Below are 21,933 nucleotides of genomic sequence, written 5' to 3' on the forward strand. Positions count from 1 at the left end.
CTTGTTTCTTTCTTTTCTTGCTTTAATGGCTTAAAAACCCAGAACATTTTTTTTTCCTTTTCTTTCATTTCTACATTCTCATGCCAGGGGTTCTAGGTCTCAGTATGTAGTAGTAGGGTGCTTGAACAAGATTTCTATTAAACTCAGAAGATTTTTCTTATTTCAAGTGCTATAAAGCACTCCAAAATGTTTTATGCAACCACACAAGAAAAAAAAGAAAACCAGAAGCTTCATAAAGTGGAGATTTTACCTGGTACAGAATTACAGTTGATACACATTTTACACTATGGAATATACTCCTTGGGGCAAAACCTGCCTTCTAACTACTGACAAACATGGACTGCACCGTTGCTGCTTCTACCCCAGCTCCTTTCTCGGTGTCTGATGTGGGAGGACTGGTTTGATAAGCAGCGAGGTGTGCCAAAGGAATAAGTGAGGAGCTCTCAGAAAAGGTCTTATAACAAGTGACATGTAATGTTTAGACAAAAATGCTGCCTGACAGTCACTCACTGTCCATTTCAGGGTACTGCAGTGAGTCACTGAGCACTTGACAACTAACCAAATGCTGAAGCTTGAGTACCTAATGAGAAACATTAAATACAAAATCCTTTCTGAAAATTACACTGTTTTTATGTATTTTTTACTATCTAAGCATTTTCTTGGTCTGATTTTGTTAAGTAACTTTACCTTCAAAAGACTTCATGCCACAAGAGTTTTTCCCCTTACCTGTTTTATGGCTGTCACAGTAATGACAAAGAATAATGGCAATCCACTGGTAATAGGACTAGTAGGGGTATCTATCATGAGCTAAAAGAGAGGAAAATACAAAAATTAGCTCAAATTATATTTTTACAACTGTACTTTCAAAAAACCCCCCAACACCTAATGAAGTAAGATGACAACTATTTTCCAAACACCTCATTATAACCTGTACTTTTACTGCACTTCTTGCAGTATTTCTGGAGCAAAACTCAGTTTCTGACACCTAAATAGCACATGTCAATAATGATGCAAACAGAAGGTTCTAGGGCATAGAGCAGCCTTAGTTACCTTTGTAATGCATGTTATATTACAAAGGAATATATATACAAAGGAAATGTATTACGAAGGAAATATATATATAACAAAGGAATATATTACAAGGGAAAAAATGTATTACAAAGGAAAAAAAAAATCAACATTTTGTGAAGCTGGTTCAAATCTACTGCTTACCAGTGATGTAGAGTATAATATCATCCACTTTAGAAGTTAAAATAAAGTTAAGAACAGTAATTTCCATTGGCTTAGAGATTAGAGAACATTTTTTTAGACTGCACCTTTCTGGTTCCCCCAAGTTAACATGCAGTTTTTACAATTTGTGCTATTATTGCTGGCATGCCAAAAGTGCAGTGTACACACTAAGATTCTGGATGTGGGGGGATGTTAGTGGTTCTCTTCTGCTGCAGGAAAAAACCAGCAAGGTCAAGTGCTGTAAATAAAATATACACAAAAACTATTCAAAACCACAGACACTGATTTGATCCACTTTACCTGAGACTTATGGCATTGCTTTGGAAACCATTAAAGAAGAAAAAACAAAGCATACATGAAGTTTACTCTCTTAAGAGCCAAGAACCTCACAGAGAAAACAGATTATGCCACCTTACAACGTATGCATGAATTTATTTTTTTCTCACTGAAACAGACAATTTAGAGAACACAACAAAAGTGAGACCCAGCCTGCAATACTGTTCTTCAACTGCAGCATTGTAATTTCAGCTTGGCAGCATCTTGTCCAAGAAAACTCATACCAGAAGCAGCTGATTTAGATGATATAGATGACATTTCTGCCATCTATACTCTCTCAGTGTTTCTCAAGAGAGGCTCATATACTAAAATGAAGCAGTTTTTGTGCTGGCGGAACAGCCGTGGCAGCCTGTTCCCTTTCACCAGAACACCATGGTCCTCTGCCTGCCACACAGCTGGGCACACCCATCACACAGCTGGGTGACCAAAATGCAGTCTGTCACCATGGTTTGGGCATGCACACGTGTGGTGAACAACGTGGACTGGACTGTACTGCAAGTTTCAATCACACACCGAGAACTTGCCCCAGCTCTGCCATCCCCAGTGGAATGAGGTGGTAATGACAGACTCTGCATCCTGGTCACAGGAAATTGCTATGACAGGGAAGATACCATGGTGATCAACTTTAAAAGGCAGCTTTGCCTTATAAAAAGAAAAAATATTATATATTAATGAACTTCCAAATGGGATTTGAATAAAACCAGAATTCCACTCTAACAAATGAACAAAAACAGCTGCAGCTTTTCTCATGTTTGGTTTCCCAGAATGCAGACACACAGACAAGACAGTTCCCAAACACATGAAGGCATCCACTTGTCATGAACTGAGACAACAGGATTACACTCAGAATAGAGGGTATGCCTTAGATCCATACTGGTTCACAGACATGACATTCAGATACTACTGAAATCTAACAGTTCAAAAATGTGACACAAAATTGAATAAGTAGGTAAATCTGCATTAAAAATAAATAAAGGCAATGCTGGCCATGCTTACTTTAAGTAACATTTATGTTCTATGTCCAGCATGTCCCCATCTTCCTCAAACTACAATAAATTAAATAGCATGAAACATCCTAACAGGAATGACACAGTCAATATTCTTAACTAGGAACTCGTGATGAACAATGTGTTCTGTTAGACTAAGCTGGAACAGTATGACTTTAGTGACTTCCAACACAGGAATTTTCAGCCTAGAAAGATCCTCCTTTCTAAATGTGAAAGAACAAGATCAAGGGACACAGGAGGCCATGGATTAAAAACTGCAGAACTGGCCCTGCTACTGACCTCTTGCACAATCATAACTCCTGTTTTCTGTCAAAAGGTGCCATCTTTTTCACATGCACACTGTAAATGTTGGTAAATCACCGGGGAGAACTGTACATTCTATTTTATAATGAAAGAAAAATGTGTGTATCCCAAAATCTTGTTGATGCCTCAGACACTAATTGATCTTTCAGAAGCTATTATCTATCCTTAGAACCTTTCTCCCACTCATCCTCCACCTACTAAGCCTGCAACAGCTCCACAGAATTTAGGTACAATTACTAAGCTGAGGGTGCAAAGATCACAGAAAATGTACAGCCTGTCATAATATACTTGTGGATGTTCTTCGTGAAAAGAAATACAGTCTGCTACAAAAGCCACAGCAGTATTTCTGACCTGTACTGTAACAATACACAGCTGTAACTGTTGTCTTCAAAAGTGACAAACTGTAACATCTGTGTGTTCATTTTATCTGAGCAAACTGAATGTGAGGACCTTAGAACTCTGTCACAACAGTCTGTTGAGTTAGAGAAGTGAGATTCCACTTCCAATGAGAGCATATCCTAATCTTTGCTCAGCCCAAGAGCAGGCACTGCCCAGTTTGGTGCAAGTGAACTTGAATGTCTGCACTTCTGCACATTTCTAATGTCCAAGAAGCACTTAAAAACACAAGAATAAAACCAGCAATGCACACAACAATAAAAAGCATATCTGGAATTTCTTTACTATCTTAAGAGATTTAAAATTGTATTCTGAGGAAATTGAGTCCCTGTGCTGGCAGCGCAATGGATTTCAAAGCTGCACACTTAAATACCCTGGTAACCTGAGAATAATACTTAAATTTGGACATAATTATTTTTAAAGTTATGTTCTTTTCACAAAGAAACTGGAAATGTTACAGAGAGAACACGCAAGCAGAGAAGTTAAATTCACAGAACAAGAATCAGTAGCAGATTTACAACATAAACTGAAATTTTCTGAGTATTATTCAACTTACCTGAACCAAAAATATAATGAGAAAATAAAAGTTGGCTACTCTTCTGAACTGCTCAAATAAGTTTTTTGGAACAAAATTCCACACTGTATACTGAAGGGAAAAAAGGAGAGAAAGAAGAGGAATTATGACACACTGAACAATTTTTTAGTGAAATTCAGTTCCGTTCCCAATAACTCTGTTAACCTAAATCTTTCCATTCTCCATCTCCCCTCCCCCAAACCTTCTCCTGGTCTCTCTGGCCTCCCACACAGAGCTGCTGTATCCAATTTTTGTTGTTTTCTCCTTCTGTTTTAAGTACAGCCAGCAGGGAACCAGTGGCAGCAACTGCATTCCCATTACAGGCCAAGTTTCAAATGTTCTCCTACCCACTGGGACAGGGGCAGCTGGAGCCATTTGGCTGTTTGCGTCCTGGGTAGCAGGGAAGAAATTAATTCTTGCAGCTGTAACACTCTCTCCAACACCACAGCAACAAGGCACATCCCACCACCAGCTCTATTGATTCCAATCCAAGGACACACTGGGAGGGAATCTGCAACTGCAGTCCACTGCTGATTTATTTTATGCAGAGCATTAGCTTTCAATTTGACTATTTTAAAAATCCTCACAACCAGCTTCACCCTTCCTTTTAAGTAGTTTGGTGCATCACATCTAGACATGAGCAGCACTGGTTCAAAACCTGCTTTTTCTTCAGAAATCCTGACCAACATGCTTAACTGCTCTGTACTTTAACAGGCTTTGAGGAAAGAAGGATGAGAGAAGCAGAAAAACCACACTTTACCCTCAAAAAAGTTCACAGTTTGTTTCATTTTGAATATTGTATATGCACCACTAGACATAATACACAGGTGCACATTCCTCACACAACTTCTTAGGTTACATATCAGGTGTTTCTGTGATGGCAAATTGATTCCTTACCTTGGATGATATGATCCTGTTGTCAGCAAACTTCTGAGGAACGTAATGGCCATGCTGGGGAAAACGATTTGCTATATAAATAGTTCTTGTGTCGCTTTGATGCGGTGGGTCAAAACCCTAAAAAAGAAAATAAAAGAGAGGCAATCAAGAAAGGCTATTTTATTAGCTGCTCTTCTGTAAACTGTTAACTTTGTGCTGAAAAATGATAAACGGGGATCAGCAGCTTCAGAATAACAGCAGTAATTTCAGAATAACAGCTTACGAATAGTAAAGAAAATAAATGTGTAAATTGAAGTCTCTTGTGCCCACAGAATTTTCAGAAACTGAGGGGAAAAAAATCTTAATTTTGATGTAGTCGTTCTGAAAAATGAAGGAGAAAATCTTGTCTCAGGTAGGATAGAGAACACTCACAAACATGCAAACTTGAAGCCCTGGGAAATTTAAAAAGTAGAAATGGAGATGAAAAGACAAGTAAGTTACAAGACCTCACAGCCATGCCCATGATAACCCTAACACAACAGATTTATTGAGAAAAATAGAAGGTGAAAGGAAACAAGTTACCCTAGAATGCTGTGATAACTGGATTTTGAAAAGATTCTCACCAGCTAAAAGCCAAAAGCATATTCATCTGACAACAGCATTTTTCCAAACAGGTTTTACCTCCAAGAACTAACAATTTGTCTAATCTCAAATGTGACTTCCCACCACTATCACCAATTCATACATGAGCAGTGGCAACACTGAAAGCAAATTCAAAGAAAAAAATAATATTCAGAAAGACTTATCCATAGTCTCCTGCCAAAACAGAAGGTCTGAGTGAGGTCCCTGGGAACCAAAGAACTGTTTCAGGCCCAATGGTCACCATTTTCATACCTGCCTCTCTGAGGGGAAGGGGAAGACAAGGCATTAAACCTGCAGGTGACACCACCCTGGGACTGCAAGAACACCAAATAACGAGAAAAATTTCAAAATTATCTTGACCAACTGGAAGATCCAGCATTAGCCACAAGTAACTGCATCTAGAAAAGGGAATAAAAGCTGCAGAAAAATATCAAAGGGCCAGAGTGGATCACAGGCTGAACATGAGTCATCTGTGTCATCCCACTGAGGAAAAGGCCTCCAGTGCGGAGGAGGCTGGAGAAGAAGTGGGAGCCAGAGCTGGAGCACTGAGAGCCAACGGGACAGCACCCAGAGGATGGGAAGAGAGGCAAAGAGACCCTATAAACAGGACATATAATGCAAGGGTGAACAATCTGAGCAGCAAAGAGCAAACAAATTAGAGTCATTTAGCCCAGAGGAGAGGAAACTTGGGATATCCTAGCAAATATTCTGATATATAAAAGATAGTTCTATTGAGAAAATGGGTAATGTGAAGGACAGAGAAGAACAGAAGTAAGCAGCTTAAGCTGCAGGTAGGAAACTTACTCTGGATATTGGAAACCAAACCAAAATTGCTTTCTTATGGAAAGGAAGAATTAAAACCCAAAATAAGTCATGTGAGAAGGCTGTAATGTCTCTGTAACACAAAGGCTTGTTTCTAGGTCATTCAAGTCTATCTTTAATAGAGCCTTTCCTGGGGCTACATGACTCACCAGAACTCTTCCCAGCAATAATGTTCTGACCTGGACAAGCAGGTGATGCCAAAAGACAACAAACAACACAACAAGCCAAATTCAGACAACAGGCCAAGAAAACTACTAAAATAAAAACTGAAAAGCTTTAAGACATGAAATAAACTACTGAAATTAAATTTGGAACAGTCAAGTTGTTCAATCAGGAATCAATGACTGTCTGTGAAGAGGTGAATTTCAGCATCAGAATCACACACTCCTGCCTTAGAACTGACTTTGCACAGTATTCACAATCTCCTTGTTCTTTGGTGCCAACTGAAAGGACAACTGGTGGAACGGCCAGAAAGGGCGTTACCAATTCCGCTACTGCAGGTGAAGAAACTACATTTGCTTCACTTGTGGAACCAGGCTCAGCCCCTGACTGATGTCAAATAAAAACTGACACTTCACACAACTCCAGAAGATACTTCAGTGCCAGTTAATGACAGATGACAAATGGTGAGCACAGTGAGTGACATAACAAATGTTTGGCATAACCAACCATGAATTTTCTTTAATCCATTAATATCTCTAATACAGGGCAATAGGTGTGTCCACACCAGTGGTGTCATTTTAAAGTAATTAAACGAATCCTCTCAAACATACAAATTTTTGTATTTGACATCATTACTAGAGAAACATTCTGCTTCAGAAAGAAAGAAGTCCAGAAAAAAGAAGGGAGAAACAAAGGAAGTGAGATTTTTCAAAGAGATTTGAAGGAGAACAAACTTCAGATGACAAGCAGTGGAAGGCTGGCCTAGTCACATGCTCCAGGGTGAAAACTTATTTAAAGATAAGAGTGGAGCAGGGAGACAAAGAGTAAATAGGGGAAAGGATGGGAAAAATACATAGGATGCCAAAAGCAAAAAGAAAGGAACTGTTCACAGCTTTTAAGAAATACAAGCATGAAAGTAAGATGAAAAAAAATGAACCTGTTAAATGATGACACAACATTTAAAAAGAGAACACTGTTTGCAGCAGAAGCATTTTGGTACCTGACATTAGTGACACATTATTTCTAAATCAATCCAGAAGATGCCACAAATAAAAGAGTTCTACAAGCAAGAAAAAAATGTGTCTAATTAGTAAGACTAGGTACAAAGCTCTCTTCTATCTCAGAAAATGTCTGGCACTCAGAAAATGCCAGATATTCTCACTTTGGAGAGTCATACTCCGCAGCCTGAAAAAATTCAAACAGATGTAAAGCAAGGGAAAAAAAAAACAGAAAAAGCAAAGAAAACAAGTGGAGTCTTCTTTCTGACAGAGACAAATGCTAATCTCCATGCCACTTCCTGAAAGTTATTAAAAGATAAATGAAAGATTTCAGACTGACTAGGGTTATCACTGAATTTTTTATATATCCTTTCTGGGCCACTATCTGAGCATATGAAAGCTGATGAGCCTGATGGCATTTTTCTTATGAAGAGTAAAGACTCTGCACAACTCCGGCCCCACTGCACAGCACTGCTATGAGAGAGGACACACCTGCCAAAGCAGACTCAACAGACTAAAAAAACACTATTTTCCAAATCAGAATCTCTGGCCATACAACCTTTCAGGTGCAGCTGAAACAACTTAAAATTGCAGTCTTTACACATTTAATTCTGTTTTGTTGACATTTGCCACAGAGAAAGTGCCGAAGCTGTACAGTCAGCAGATCACAATGCACACCCTGGGCAGGCTGGGGACAAAAACCCTTCAGTTGTCAGAGCTGTGGCTGCAAAAGGACATCCCTGACAACCTCAGTGACTTGACTGGAGTCACAGCAGGAAGTGTCAGAGCTGGGAACATACCCCAGATTTCCCAGGTTTTATGACTGTAACTACTAAAGACCATTTGAAATTACCCAACAACCCTGTCAACTCTTAATTAGCTGGTAATACCACAACCAAGCAGATCTTCCAAAGAAATTTTAATTACATGTCTCCAAGGAAAATTCTGCACAGATGTTGAACTTAATTCTTCAAGAACTGATATGTCTTTAACACTTCTCTAACTGTGGGACTGGTCACAGAACCTGCTCCTGACACAAAACTGATTTGTAGTTCGACTTTCTGCCCAGCAAAGGGATTTTGCATTATAACTACACAGAGCCAGCAAGGCAGTGCAGAAAGCACAGTTTCCTAATTTCACTTATTAGACAGTTCTTTCTAACGTCATTCTCAAACTCAGCTGCAAAAGTAGGGTAACGTGCCCTTGTCAAAGAATTTCTGCAGCTGAACAGCATGAGCAGAGAATCCCTAAATTAAAGTTTGAGTCTGGCACAACAATTAAGATGTCACCAATATCTTTCAACAAAAGTTTGTTTTCCTGCAGTTCTCTGGTGATTTCTACTCAAGTGCACAGATAATTGATTTTATAACAAATGGTGCTGAGCGCATGATAAAATCTGGTATTTAAGACTTCTAGATCAGGTATATTACAGGCATACATATTATGTGAATCAGCTTTAAATAAAATTTGACCACAAGATTAAGTGACCTGTTTTTCCCCCCTTCATGATGCAAATTAAATACAGATTTATAAACTGGAGTTCAGCCCTTCAGCTGATTTATCAACACAAAGCAGAGTTATCTACCCTTGGAATACACTGCTCATTTAATCTTCAATACACACATCCCCAACAGAAGTTTTGCACCCAGATACACCTGACATGTTTGTTTTTGAAAATAGTTTAAACACATGCCACTTACATAAAATACACAGATGGTTGAGTGAAGCTGATATAAAAAGTACAAATGAAAGTAAGGTTTTGGAGAAAATAAATGAAAAAGAATAAGTGATTCATAGTTTCCTGTTTTATAAATTTGCAATGACTCCAACCAAAGTCGAAGTAATTTTTACTAAATTCCTTCAGCACTGATTTTGTTACTGCTCTAAAGGTTGGACAAAGACATCCTCTGTGCAATAATTAGGTTCCTTTAAAGCAGCACAGAAAACATACCCAGGGAACTGAGGAGAAACATTTCACTGCAATTTTATGCAATTTATTTCATGAACGAAATGGGATTCAACAGCCACCCCCAAATAACCCCTTCCTACATTTTGTCTCCATCTCAGCCACTGTCCCAGAACTGCCCCTGCAGCCACTGGGTAAGGTGAACTGGAAACTGATCCAACCAAACCCCCACCATTTCCCCCCTTTTTTTTTTTAATTTTTTTTAGTGTGCCAGTTCCCTAAAACAATTGCCTGGTCATGCCAATTTCCTGGTGAAATGACAAAAGTGTTCACTGTGACAGAAGAGTTTTACTTTGCTGCTGAGGAAGCAACGAATTAGGCAACCACAGAGCACCCAAATGAGATGCAGCCCTACAGAAAAAAGCCACAACCCTCTCAACACCTGCAAGTGTAATGGAAGGAAAGAAAAACTGCTTTTGTGGTCAACCTGTTGGTATGATATGCACATCTACTGCAAGACTCTTAATGTTTCCACACCCCTAAACACAGGGCAGAGCACACGTGCGCCCTTCCCATGCTCTCCCCAGCGCTGCGAAGGGAGGCAGCAGAAATCCATGGATCTCTCAGCAGGGATTAGTGACATGAGACCAGCACACAACAAACCAATCACTGTGTCAGCTCTGCCATCAATATATGCATCGATGATCTCAAATCATCAGACAGGCAATTTTTGCTTGTGACTTGACTAAACCTGGCCTGGTTTAACATCATCTCCCAGGGCTTCTTATTCATCCCTCACAGCTTTTATGGGGGAAAAAAGGCAAATTTACATTTGCTAAAAGAACTTCTGCAATGTGACCACTTTTCAGTGAAAGGGGTTTGAAAGCAGGAACTCTCCCTTAGAGCCTCTTGTTTCAAAACCCACACTGAACACTGCTAGGAAAAGAGTAGATCGCCCATAAGCCATCTGAATATCACACACTACTCAACAAAACTCGTAAAGAGATGAAGATCTGATCTCAGAAACCCTTTTTCCTACGGAAGTGACTTGACTGCTCATGGCTGCAGAAGCAGAACACACTGCCTGGCAGACAGCCCAAAAGTCTGCAATTCCACTGCTGTTGAGATATATTTTGATTAAAGGTGTTTTGAGGAAATGGATTTCCTGGCATTGGATTTTCTTCTTAATATACATAGAATACTTTACCCTCTGTCAGATAAGATGATCTATTCCCACTCCATGCCCATTTTCAGAAGTCTGTGTAAATTTGTACTCCATACAGTCAGCCAATAATTCTTTCAGTCATATAACTAGGCACGAGTCAAAGTGAATTTGCCGTATCAAAGGTTAGCTGGAAGGAGGAAACAACCTCTCACAGCAATTTTAAACACTGCTCTAACAACTAAAGCAGTGAATCAGCTGAAGCACCCTCATGTGTACACAGTGCCATGCAGTTTGTTCCTCCCCTTTTAAAGTTCACTGCAGTAAAGAAATAAAACTGTTCTGAAAGTCACACACCATTCGTGCAAATTCCTCTACCAACTTACTGTAACTTACGGTTGTTTAAAACATCTGATAATAAATCATGTTGTAACTGTCTAAAAGACCTATAACCACACTACATTATTTTGTGAAAACACCCCCTCTAGGAAACAAGGCCTAAGAAACCAGGAAGCAAAAATCCTTCATTTCGCTACGTTAAAAAAATGCCTTGTGCTGTACTCAAAAGTTGTACTGGTGCTTTTAACAAAGTCCTGGTTACACATAGCTCAAGTTGTTCTTATTTTGCCTTATTTTTTCAAAATGGCCACAAAAATAACTTGGGAAAATCCCTACTTAAACTTTTTAAACATCATCTGTCTTTATTTATCTGCAAACATAACAAGCCAGGTCAACTGGCCTCATTCAACACTAACACACTTCCCTGCGCCAGTTTCTCTGCTCAGGTCACTGATGCCAAACATACTGGTCTTGTAACATCAGTAAAATCAGAAAGGAAAAGGGAGCTGAGCAGGCAAGTTACACTTTCTAACACAGTGCACTCTCAGAGACTCCCATGGCATGGCCAGTTCCTGCTGGCACAAAGCACTTTAACAGAGGTTTGGGCACCTCTGCTTAATTCTAAAATAGTCCGACTTGCATCAGTGAAGGAAAAGGCCTTCTCACCCTCCCCTACAATCCAAATCACAGGATTTACAAAGCATTTTGGGCTTCATATGATAAAACAAACCTAAAGCCTTGTAACAGCTACTCCTTTGTGACTCTCTTCAGCACAACGCCAAGATTCACATTTGTCCAAAAGAATTTATTATTCCAGCACCCAAACAGGGACCACAAGAAAGCCAGGGAGGGACTGTTTACAAGGGCATGGAGTGATAGGACAAGGCATAAAGGCTTTAAACTGATAGGGAGCAGATTTAGATTAGATATCAGGAAGAAATTCTTCCCTGAGAGGGTAGTGAGGCCCTGGCACAGAAAGCTGTGGCTGCCCCATCCCTGGCAGAGTCCAAGGCCAGGTTTGGATGGAGTTTATGCTCTTGCCTCAATGTGTTTAACCAGCCTGCGATACATTCCTCGTTCATGATTTTATTTTAGGATGCTCCCTGTCATAGTCAGACACACAGATTACTAAGATTATCAATAACAGATCCAGTAATACTTTTGTTCAGATGCTTTCTTGGCAGAAAGCAGACTTTAAAATAAATGTGTCTCCAATGAAGGAAACGTAGTTAACATTCAGATTCTAAGAAGCAAGCCTCAGTCTCAAAGACTTGGCCAGGGACTACTTTGAAAGGCCAGTCAGTGTTCTCTAAATTTTTTCTTTAAAAAAAATGCATTATGTTAAAGAAGTTTGAGAGAAGTTGAGGCTTGACAGTATCCATGGTCCATGTTTGGTCTTTGGCCATGATTCCCAAAGCAGTCCATTGCTCTAGAAAAGATGAAATGAAGATGCCTTTGAAGTTCCAAATACACAGCATTTTAATTTCAGAACTAAAAGTTTGCCTCTGAGGGCTCCAGCAGGTAATTCTCCATATCTGCACTATCCCCTCTCTCAAGCATGAACAAACAGAGAATAGGTAAGATTTTCAAAACTGAAGAGTGATTTCAGACACCCATCAGGAAGCAACTATAGGGCATCATATTTTATAAAATAAGAATTGAGAACTCAAAAAATCACAAACCACTTTTAAGAACACTGCTCAAAATATGTAAAGTGAAACATGGGAAATGCTACAACTCTGCAATGATCCATCAGACAGAAATAGCAGCTACTAAACAGGACACACTAAGAAATACAGAACTGATGCAATAAATGAAACATTTAATGTACAAATCCTTCATCTACTCTGAATAACCACAGTATCTCAGAAAATGAAACAAAACCCCCACACCCTAACTGTATTCTTTCTGCACATTTCCTGTATTAAGTAAGTTTATAGCAGATTTTCAATATTAAATATGGCATTCAAATTTGTGACAGGCTATAAGCTTTCACTTAAAACTAGAAAGCAGCTCCAATTTTGTAGATAGCAATTTCACCATAAAAACCATTACATTTGCCAACTCCGTGACAGGACCAATACAGAAGAAGCAGATATTCCTTCATGTATTTGCATGCCATATATACTATTATTTTAAAATGAAATGCAGTTTACTCGATGCTTTGAAGAGTCATTTACAAAGTATTTTACACAAGCACGAAGGGCTCCTGTTCTGGGCTACTGATACAACCATTATCCCATAAGAATACTGAAAACCACTTTCCAATATTTGGATTGGTTCTAGCAGGCAATAGCTACTGATGCCAGTCAGCTCCTGCACTGTGAGCCTGATTCACATTTTCCTTCAGCACAGGGAAAAAAAATCCCAGCAGCCCTTTCCAAAAATCCGTTCCCCCCAAATCACCCCTAGATAATAAATCTTAAGGCTTTTTCAAAATGTGTGCCAAAATTATACTGACAGTTGCTGCTCAACAAATTTCACAGAAGAGAATTTAGTTCATAGCTAGGACTGTCTGGATCTTCCTTTTAATATGCTTGGATAAAGCCTGCTCGGTACAACCATCACAGTGTTGAGTCTACTCCATCCATCGAATGGCACTTTAAGTTTTAATTCCATTTCAAATATGATTTATGACCTAAGTATCGGTTTGACCTCCTGCTTTCAGACATGTGTACAAACTCGTTTATCCTTAAAGCTTGCTAAATCTTAAGCTTCCTTTCTGTTTAGCTGCAATTCTCTTTCCAAACAGATGTAAATATCTGCAAAAACTGGCACGGCCACCCATAAACCAGCACAAAATGTGCAAAGGAGGAACAAAATGCAACAATATATAATGAGACATATTTTTTTCATCTAAGCCATTTTAAACTTTTTTCCCTGGTAAAATATTTCAGGATGAAAACAGTTTGCCTTTTGTCTACATTATTATCTCTCCTTCCCATTGGCAGTAAAGTTTTCCCCTCCCATGATTATTTTTGCTTAAAGTAAACAAGGAAAAAATCCTCTCAAGTCACTGCACGTGGGAGGCCAAGGAATTGCAGGGGTTTGTTTTTTAAAATCACAGTGTAGCAGTTGGTCCTACTTTCTCTCTTTTCTACCAGGCCTGTACTACTGCTAAGCAGTTTTTAAAACAGCACCTGAAAAGAGGTTTGTATTTTTAAAAAAAGTCTAGCTGCAAATATGTCACCTGTGTTTTGCTGGAAGATATGACCTTGCATTTACTGAGGCACTTTATCAGGTATATTTTGCTGCAGTTTTCACCTGCTGGCTTAACAAACAGATTTTGTGCTATAAATTAAAAAAGATTTTTGGAGAGATATAATATAGGTACCTTTTTCCTGGTGAAATAGTTACAAAACCAGTCATAATTACTGAGGCCACTGCAGTACAAGAAAGAAAAAGAGACAGCAGATATCACCAGTGAAAGGCACAAGTCATGATGCTTTTAATGAAATTTAAATGCATTATTATATTTTTCTTCTCTAACTCCTATTTCTTCACCCCAAAGGAAAGCAAATGTCAGTTTTAATGAAGTCAGCCAACCCATGTAAAACTAGAAAAACAAATACCAACAATATTCAAAACACATGTTGAATGTTATTAAATTCAGCACATATTTAGGTGTCTTAGATTATGAACTTTCTAGTGATAGTTCAGCAGCAATCTCTTAGCACTAAGCAGAGGCATCCACCCTGAACCATCCCCTCATCCTACCAGACACTTCCTACTGACCAGAACACACAAAGTTTTTGGTCTTTGTCAACAAAATAATATTATGCTCCCTTAGTTGTGTAAACCAGAAATAGACAGTAGTTTGTAAGGGAAGACGATCTGTTAGTGCAGGAATATAATACAGTCAATTAAGCAACCATATTATTGAGTGAGAAGTGAAAATTTGGCACAAGAAAAAACTTGCTGTTTAAAAGGCTCATGGCTAGGGAGAAAAAAAAGATATCCAAGTCTCACAGCAAGGCAGCACATCAGACAACCCTGAGCTCCTCATTTTTAAAATGGTTGTTGAAAGAGAGCATCACAACTCGACTGATTAGGTTTCAGTAGGCAATATTTAAATTTAGGGTTTAATTTTTATGAGGTAAGACTTCAAAATCACAGGCAGACCAGAGCGGATGCCTCCCCTTGGAACAGACAGCTGGCTGAAGGCAGGGCCAGGCTCTGCAGCTTTGGAACACGCTGTGTTGCAAACGGATCAGCCTTCAGCAGGCACAGAATATAAGAAAATAAGGGTAGAAGACCCAAACACAACAGCAGGACTAGTCCAGCAGATCAAAGAATACCTCTAGTGAAAAAACAGGGCCACATTTTCTCCTGTGCAGTTACATGAGGGGAGTCATTAACCCCCAGCTCCCAAACTCTTCCACCAAAGCAGCGCGACCTTCGGGGTGCTCTGACACACACACACCTCGCTGACCCTTCAGGGACAATTCCCAAGGGATTCGCTGGGCAGTCTGAACCACAGGAACTCTTCCAAGAAAATATGCATTTATTTGTCTAGTATAAAATTAAAAACACATACTTAATTTTAGCTAAAAAGGGTAAGAGGCTTCAATGATTAATAAGAGGGGGAAAATTGTACTCCAGAAAAGCAAGGTGATTTCAGAAACCAGATTCTCTGTCATAGGATTAAACTACTTTTGGCATTCAAAAAAATACAAGGAATTACTGGGGGGCAGAGAGGGGGGAGTTAACTGTATGGATTCAATTCATTTGACAAAATGATTAAGTGAAAATAATAAACACATGCCAGTGCAAACAATGAGATCAAATGCTGTCCACCTTGTTCACAATGCCAATAGCTGCCTGTTATCTCAAAATACCATCTGTTCTCTCAGAACATCTTAACAGATACCAACACCTGGAAGGCAAGGGGAGGAAAGGGATGTGACAGGGACTACCAAAACAAAAGAGTCAAAAACACTCCCCGTGATTACCCCCCAATGCAGGCTATGTAGAACTTTTGGACTAGATGAACTCTCAACATGATTCCCAGTCTGAGTGTTCCTATAACCATGAAATAAAACAGTCTGGTAACCAGGTCTTCTGGTCAATCACTACATTTTATTTTTGACCTACAGTTACATAGCAAAGCTGCGTTTGCCTGAATACCTCACATAAACGTTACCAGTGCACAACAGCACCGAGGCTCAAACTGTAAAGATCCTCTGCCAACTACAGCACAACTCTGCTTGTCTTGGACTTGTCATTTCTAAGAGGCAGGCAGTTCTTAGAAGTTTCTCCATGAAGTATCTTTGTCGTGGAGCTGACAGATAACAAATCAAAAGGCTCAAACTCTCATAATAGCAACTAGAAGAAAAATCCAGAGGCCCTTCTTCATCTGACAGGACTAATAGTTTAAAACTATGCCGCTAAAATCATACATAAAAAAGGGATTCTACCATGATTTTTGGATACCACCTGACCAGACAACTGAAGGTATCATTACTTTCTGTCAATAACTGCTGCAACAGCTCCCACAGTTCATGAGCATCACCAGGACACTAGCACAGTCCAAACACTGTCACAAACCCACCAAACTAGAAGTGGAACAGAAAGACTCTGAGTGTTACAAATGCCACTTTGTACTCTCATTTGTGTCAGTGCTGCACAGACTCGTCCAGGGCAAGCACCACATCCCTCTGCTGCACCCAGATTAGCTGTGTCATCTAACCCATCACATTTGGAAATGCAAACAAAACACAGTATACTATTCCTGAGTATTAGTGATGCTTCCTATCAACTGTTGTTTATCCAGTTCCTTTTTCCAAGCAGAGTTGGCAGTGCCTGTGTGGTTATGCAACTCTGGGCCCTACTGCCTTTCTCAGATCTCAAGGTAATAGAGCTGGAATCCAAGCATCTTCCCTGAGCAAAGCTTGTCTTTGAAATACCTCAGGGCATTTTACTCAAAGCCACAAATTGTAACTCCACTTGTCCCTACCTTTTTCATTACTAAAACTTCAGTACTCCCAACTATTAGCTAGATAACTGTATCTTTCTAATATTAACTAGCATTTAGTATGGGACAGCAATAGATGAAATAAAACTGATAAACCAGTCTCTGCAGAGTGGTGTGAATTCTTTCTGAGTAAAAAAAAAACCAACACACTGAATGCCAAGATACCAAACAATTCATGCCACATACACACTGAGGACTGAGCAACAGTATTACTGTCATCAATTTCTCTTACACAACAAATCACTGAAAAAAATATGTAACCACCTCGGTTAGAAAACTGTTATGGACTTGTAAGACCATTATAAAGATGAAGGAAGTCTTACATTCTCAGCATGTCTTTTCTCAGAGGACTGGTCATTCTTTTCAGTAGCTCTACAGGCATGTACAGATCTCCACAGCAAAGTTACAACTTAAAAAACTTCGCTGAAATAATCAGAACTCCATATCAGGTCTTCTTATTACTTTAAGATCACCTGCTTCATTTTCCCTGTCCCTTTCGCAACTCTTGAAAATGCAAGTTCTCTAGACTATACACACTGAGAGCACTTAGTATATGAAATACTGGTCCCTTAAACAAATAAGAAGTTGCAAAACAATTCACTGGTTTCATGCGTAACCACCTAAAATCACCTTCAGCAAAGTACGAGTCCCTCCCCCTTCCCCCAATCTCTTACTACTTTTCGAGCATTTTTGCACACCAACGTTATTCTTTTGTATTACTACAACATCCCACTTACATCTCTCCCACATATTTGCCTGGTTCCAACCCTCCTGTATGGATGAGAACACTTTTTTTAAAACCCCTTGTACAGGTACAAATGCATGCTCTAAAGACATCCAAACCCACACATTCCCTCTTCTCCTATCAGACATAAATTTTGGCACCCTTTGATGCAGATATTTCCCTCACCCCGCTCTTCCCACTCACTCTGGTTATTTTGTCAGCATCCTTCCCCACATTCTCGGCCCTCTGACATTCTTTCAGAACCCAAACATCACAGCCATGTGAAGAAGCAAACGTGTGGTGGGGTCTATGCTAAACCAACAATGACACACAGGATGAGTTGTCTGAGTGTTCCTAGGAAAAAACATGCAGTGTGATACCCATCTTAGGCCATTTTCATCTCTATGAGCTGTCAAACAACCAAGCCAGTAACATCAGAGACATCTACAGAAAACACAAAACTCCTATCATTGCAATAATTCTTTTCCCCCCTTAGTAGTACAGTTAAATGTCTGTTCAAGAAACTTGACCTTTCATTACCCCATTTTTCTACTACACTAATCCTCCTTTGCCAAAACTAGTGCAAGCTTTAAACAGTCATTTCCCATCAGTTTCTTTAGAAGCACAAACCCTGCTAGTGCCAAGTTAACTGCTCACCTTGTTACACTAAGCTTTTACTTTCAATTAAGGGCAAACAGACTTCTGGAAAGCTGTCAGTGCACTCGGGGCAAGAAAACCAACCGTGTTTGATACACAAATTGCTAGCACTGATACATCCTAATCTAAACCCTACAGAAGACTGCATAATGCTGCTTTAAAAACCACACACACAAACCTCAAGCCACCTTCAACTGGAAAAAATAACAAATATGTCACACCAAACAGGCTTTCTTCTAAAAACCATGTGTATGACTGTAACACAAGAGTGCAGCCAGAGCTCCAACAGAGCAATTAATTTCCAGGTCAGTAACTCTTGGTGTGGGACCAAACCAGTGAGCACTGTCAGGCTGGCACTGAGACCATTCCCACAAGCTCTGTGCTTCAGACATAGAACTGGAAAATCCAGGGCCATGGGAAACGAGGTCAGGGAAGAAACAGTGGAAAAAATACATTTTTTTTAAAGTGATGCAAGAACTCGAAAAAATCATTAGTGAGGCAGAAACTTTAACCGTCAAAATCCAAAAACCTAACTCATGTAAGCTCTCGTACTAACCTGGGGCAACACCTGTGATGCAAGACAATTCCAATGAACACAAAAAGCTATTACAAACACATAATTTAGAAAGAATTTCTCTTTTCAGGAAAATGCAGGAGAAACGAGGCTGGACGGGGCAGGAAACCGGCTAATAATGCAAACCAAAACAGTAAAACTCGATGCTGCAGCAGCGCCAGGACAGCCTCGGCCGCCGGTTCCCCTGCTCAGCACAGACACCCTCTCACCGCTGCCTTTCCAAGCGGCTTCCCCCGCCAAAGGCATGTCAGGGATGTTTCCCTTCCCTTTCCCGTCACTTTCAGAGGCTCTGCACGCACATAGCGGCTGGAAGCTCTCCGGGACCGGGAAACAGACGAGACACGTCGGGATCGAGAGGCTGGAGAGATTTCGCAACGGGAAGGAGGAAGAAGCTGCGAATCTCCCCAGTGTCGGTCCAGGGAAAAAGGCACCGTCATTTCTCCGTGAAGTTTGGGGGGTCACAGGTAAGGGGAACGCGCTGCCCCCCGTGCCGAGGGGGGGGGTTTCGAGAAAAGGAAACCAAAACAAATCAAAAAACCCCACGAAACACCCCAAGACCTCCGATAAAAATTAAAAATTTGAGAAAATAATATTTTTATAAACGACAGCAACGACCCAAGCGGAGCCTGCGGGTCTCCCTGAGGGGGAAGGAAGGGCTGGCCCCGCTCCCGCTTCCTGCGCGGCCGGGCCGGGCCGAGAGAGTGCGGGGCCCGGGTGTGCGGGGGGCCGAAGGAGTGCGGGGCTCGGGGGTGTGGGGGGCCGGAGAGTGTGCGCGGCCGAGGGAGTGCGGGGGGCCGAGGGTGTGCAGGGCCCGGGTGTGCGGGGCCGAGGGAGTGCGGGGGGCCGGAGAGTGTGTGGGGGGCCGGGGAGTGTGCGGGGTCCAGGGGTGTGCGGGGCTCGGGGGAGGCACCTACCAGCTGCTGCCGGACCCAGCGCAGCATGCCCGGGGCGCGGGTCGCGGCCCCCCCGCGGGGCTCTCCCGGCACTGCCGCGCCCTCCGCTGTCGCCGCCGCCTCAGGCGATCCGCCCGGCGCGGCCGCTGCCCGCGGCGCGGGGCCGGGAGAGGGGCGGCTCAGCCCCGAGGAGCAGCCGCCGCTGCCGCCGCCCCGCCGCCGCCATCACAGCGCGGCCTCGCACCCCGCGGCGCCCCGAGCTGCGGCCGCCCCGGGAAGTGACGTGTCAGGGCGGAGAGGCGGGGAGAGGGATGGGATGGGATGGGATGGGATGGGATGGGATGGGATGGGATGGGATGGGATGGGATAGGATAGGATAGGAGTAGGAGAGCAGTGATAGTCCATCCCGTGGTGGTCCCGGTTGCTTCCCTGCCCCGAAGTGCCGCCTCTGGGGCACAAGAGCCCTGCGTGGGCCCGAGTGATCCGAGTCCCAGCAGCTCTTGCAGGGATTTGGGCGAAATCCCACCTCCCTGTCAGAGCTCGGCGCCCTCAGCCAGAGCCTGAAGCGTCTGACACTCCCCTCTTCTACCGAAATGAAGCTGCGTCCCGGTTTGGTTATTTTATATTTGCTTTCTTGGAAAGTGCGAGGCGTGCACAGGTTGCAGTGAGAGGCTGCACAGCCCCGCTTGGAGGTCACACGGAGGGCAGAACGTGCAGGGCCCCAAAGGGCCCAGCCCCGCTCGGCTCTTGCTGCGGCACCGCCACATCTGCTCAGAACGGCCCTGGGAACGTGTTGTGTCAGGCAGGGATTTCTTTGAAGTCTTACACTGGAAGAAGTCTCCCCATCTGGGCACGTTCCTGTCACCTGCACCAGGTGACCCTGCCTTGGCTGTGGGGATCGATTCGATGATCTCCAGAGGCCCCTTCCACCCCTAACAATTTCTGTGATTCTGCTTGTGAAAACAGCACCAAACAGTTGGACGCACCGATACAAGTCTGCAGCTTCTGGGCCTGTGTGACTAAGAGCTAAAGGAGATTATTTTAAGCAGTAAAGACCTGGGCATTTGTGACCAAAGACAGTTCTCAGTGAAGGCAATGACAACTTTGACACTGACTTAAAGAGAAGTGGTTTTGTGTGTGAAGAGCACTGTTCCTGCTGCTCCCATTTGCTCCCAGGGAATTATGATTTATAGCAACGAATCATAATCGTATCTGCCATAGTTTTCAGTGTTCAGTTAGAAATTTAGAACATAATTCAGGATTAAAATAGATGATATAATGTCTGAACAACTGAATCTTGTGAATGCTGATGGTTTAAGCATCTGCATTTAATTAGAAAAACAACATTAAAACAGCAGGGAATAAAATTATTTTTATCAGGCATTTTGGAAAGCTAATGTGAACAAAACTCTGTATTAAATGCTAGGCATTATTTCAAAACATTTAAATACATCAAAGCTGAGTTTCAAACAGCTTGCACTACCCTATTCATCTAATGTGCAGTCGAAAATAACAGAGTGATTTCATAGCTATGGCACGTTGCCTGGAGAGTGGCCTTGAGCCAGCAGCTTAACTGATACACTCAATATTCATGCTCCTTCTTTATCATCAGATGTTGAACAGGGTCCTGACCACTACACACTAAAATTCCTATGCCATTTCTCTGAAGTGCAAGTATATTTGTCACTCTGTCCCTGCCAAATTCAAGTGTGAGTTGCACTTTCTGCAAGGCTCTGTTTCCATGGCTTGCAGTTGTGTTACATAAAGCTGCTTTGCGCTTTCTGCTCCACATTGCTGTCATGATACTATTTCACCAGACAAAACTTGGAAGCAATTTGCAAGTGATTTGGCCCCTGCAGTTTGTATTTTTCACTTTAAGAAGTGTGTATTTTAGTGGATGAACGTATATTGACAGGATGACATTATTTTGCTCTGTGCAGCAGATGCTCCGACTGCATTCCTTTTCCAATACAGAGCAACATTCCACCAGAATAACATCCTTTCCTACCATCCTGCCCAGTAAAACCTTGCACCTTTTAAATTGTTCAAAAGCCCACACTAGACATTTATGAAGTTTCATCTCACCCTTGAGAGATAAATAGTTTTCAGAAGAGAAAATTGAAGCAGAGCAGTGAAGCCAGATATTGATTAGACAGTAACACTCCAGCACTTCTCAAATCAAAGGTCAACTGTGTTAAGAATTAAGATTCCCACATCAGAGATCCCACTTTAAAATATTGCCCTGAAGCCTCACCTGCATTCACACAGCTGGCTTATACAGAAAAAAAAGCAACTGCTGAAGTAAAAGTCACCTTCTGATATGAAGATTACGTTTAACCCCTCACCCAAGCACTCTTC

At 41.5% G+C, this 21,933-nt stretch overlaps 1 protein-coding gene across 6 annotated transcripts in view; it reads right to left on the reverse strand.

The window, feature by feature from the left end:
• Window positions 1–19,848, reverse strand: part of ATP11B (ATPase phospholipid transporting 11B (putative)) — a 66,069-nt gene extending 46,221 nt beyond the window's left edge. For all 6 annotated transcript variants that reach the window (XM_071566470.1, XM_071566469.1, XM_071566467.1 and 3 more), the window contains exons 1-4: window positions 19,597–19,848; window positions 4,744–4,860; window positions 3,829–3,918; window positions 727–807 (exon numbers count right to left, since the gene is read on the reverse strand). In XM_071566470.1, the coding sequence (XP_071422571.1) occupies window positions 727–807; window positions 3,829–3,918; window positions 4,744–4,860; window positions 19,597–19,623 (315 nt within the window). In that variant the 5' untranslated portion in view covers window positions 19,624–19,848. The remainder of the gene's footprint in view (window positions 1–726; window positions 808–3,828; window positions 3,919–4,743; window positions 4,861–19,596) is intronic.
• Window positions 19,849–21,933: the final 2,085 nt, after the last annotated feature.

This window comes from Pithys albifrons, chromosome 11 (assembly GCF_047495875.1).
Source record: "Pithys albifrons albifrons isolate INPA30051 chromosome 11, PitAlb_v1, whole genome shotgun sequence".
Lineage (NCBI taxonomy): Eukaryota > Metazoa > Chordata > Aves > Passeriformes > Thamnophilidae > Pithys > Pithys albifrons.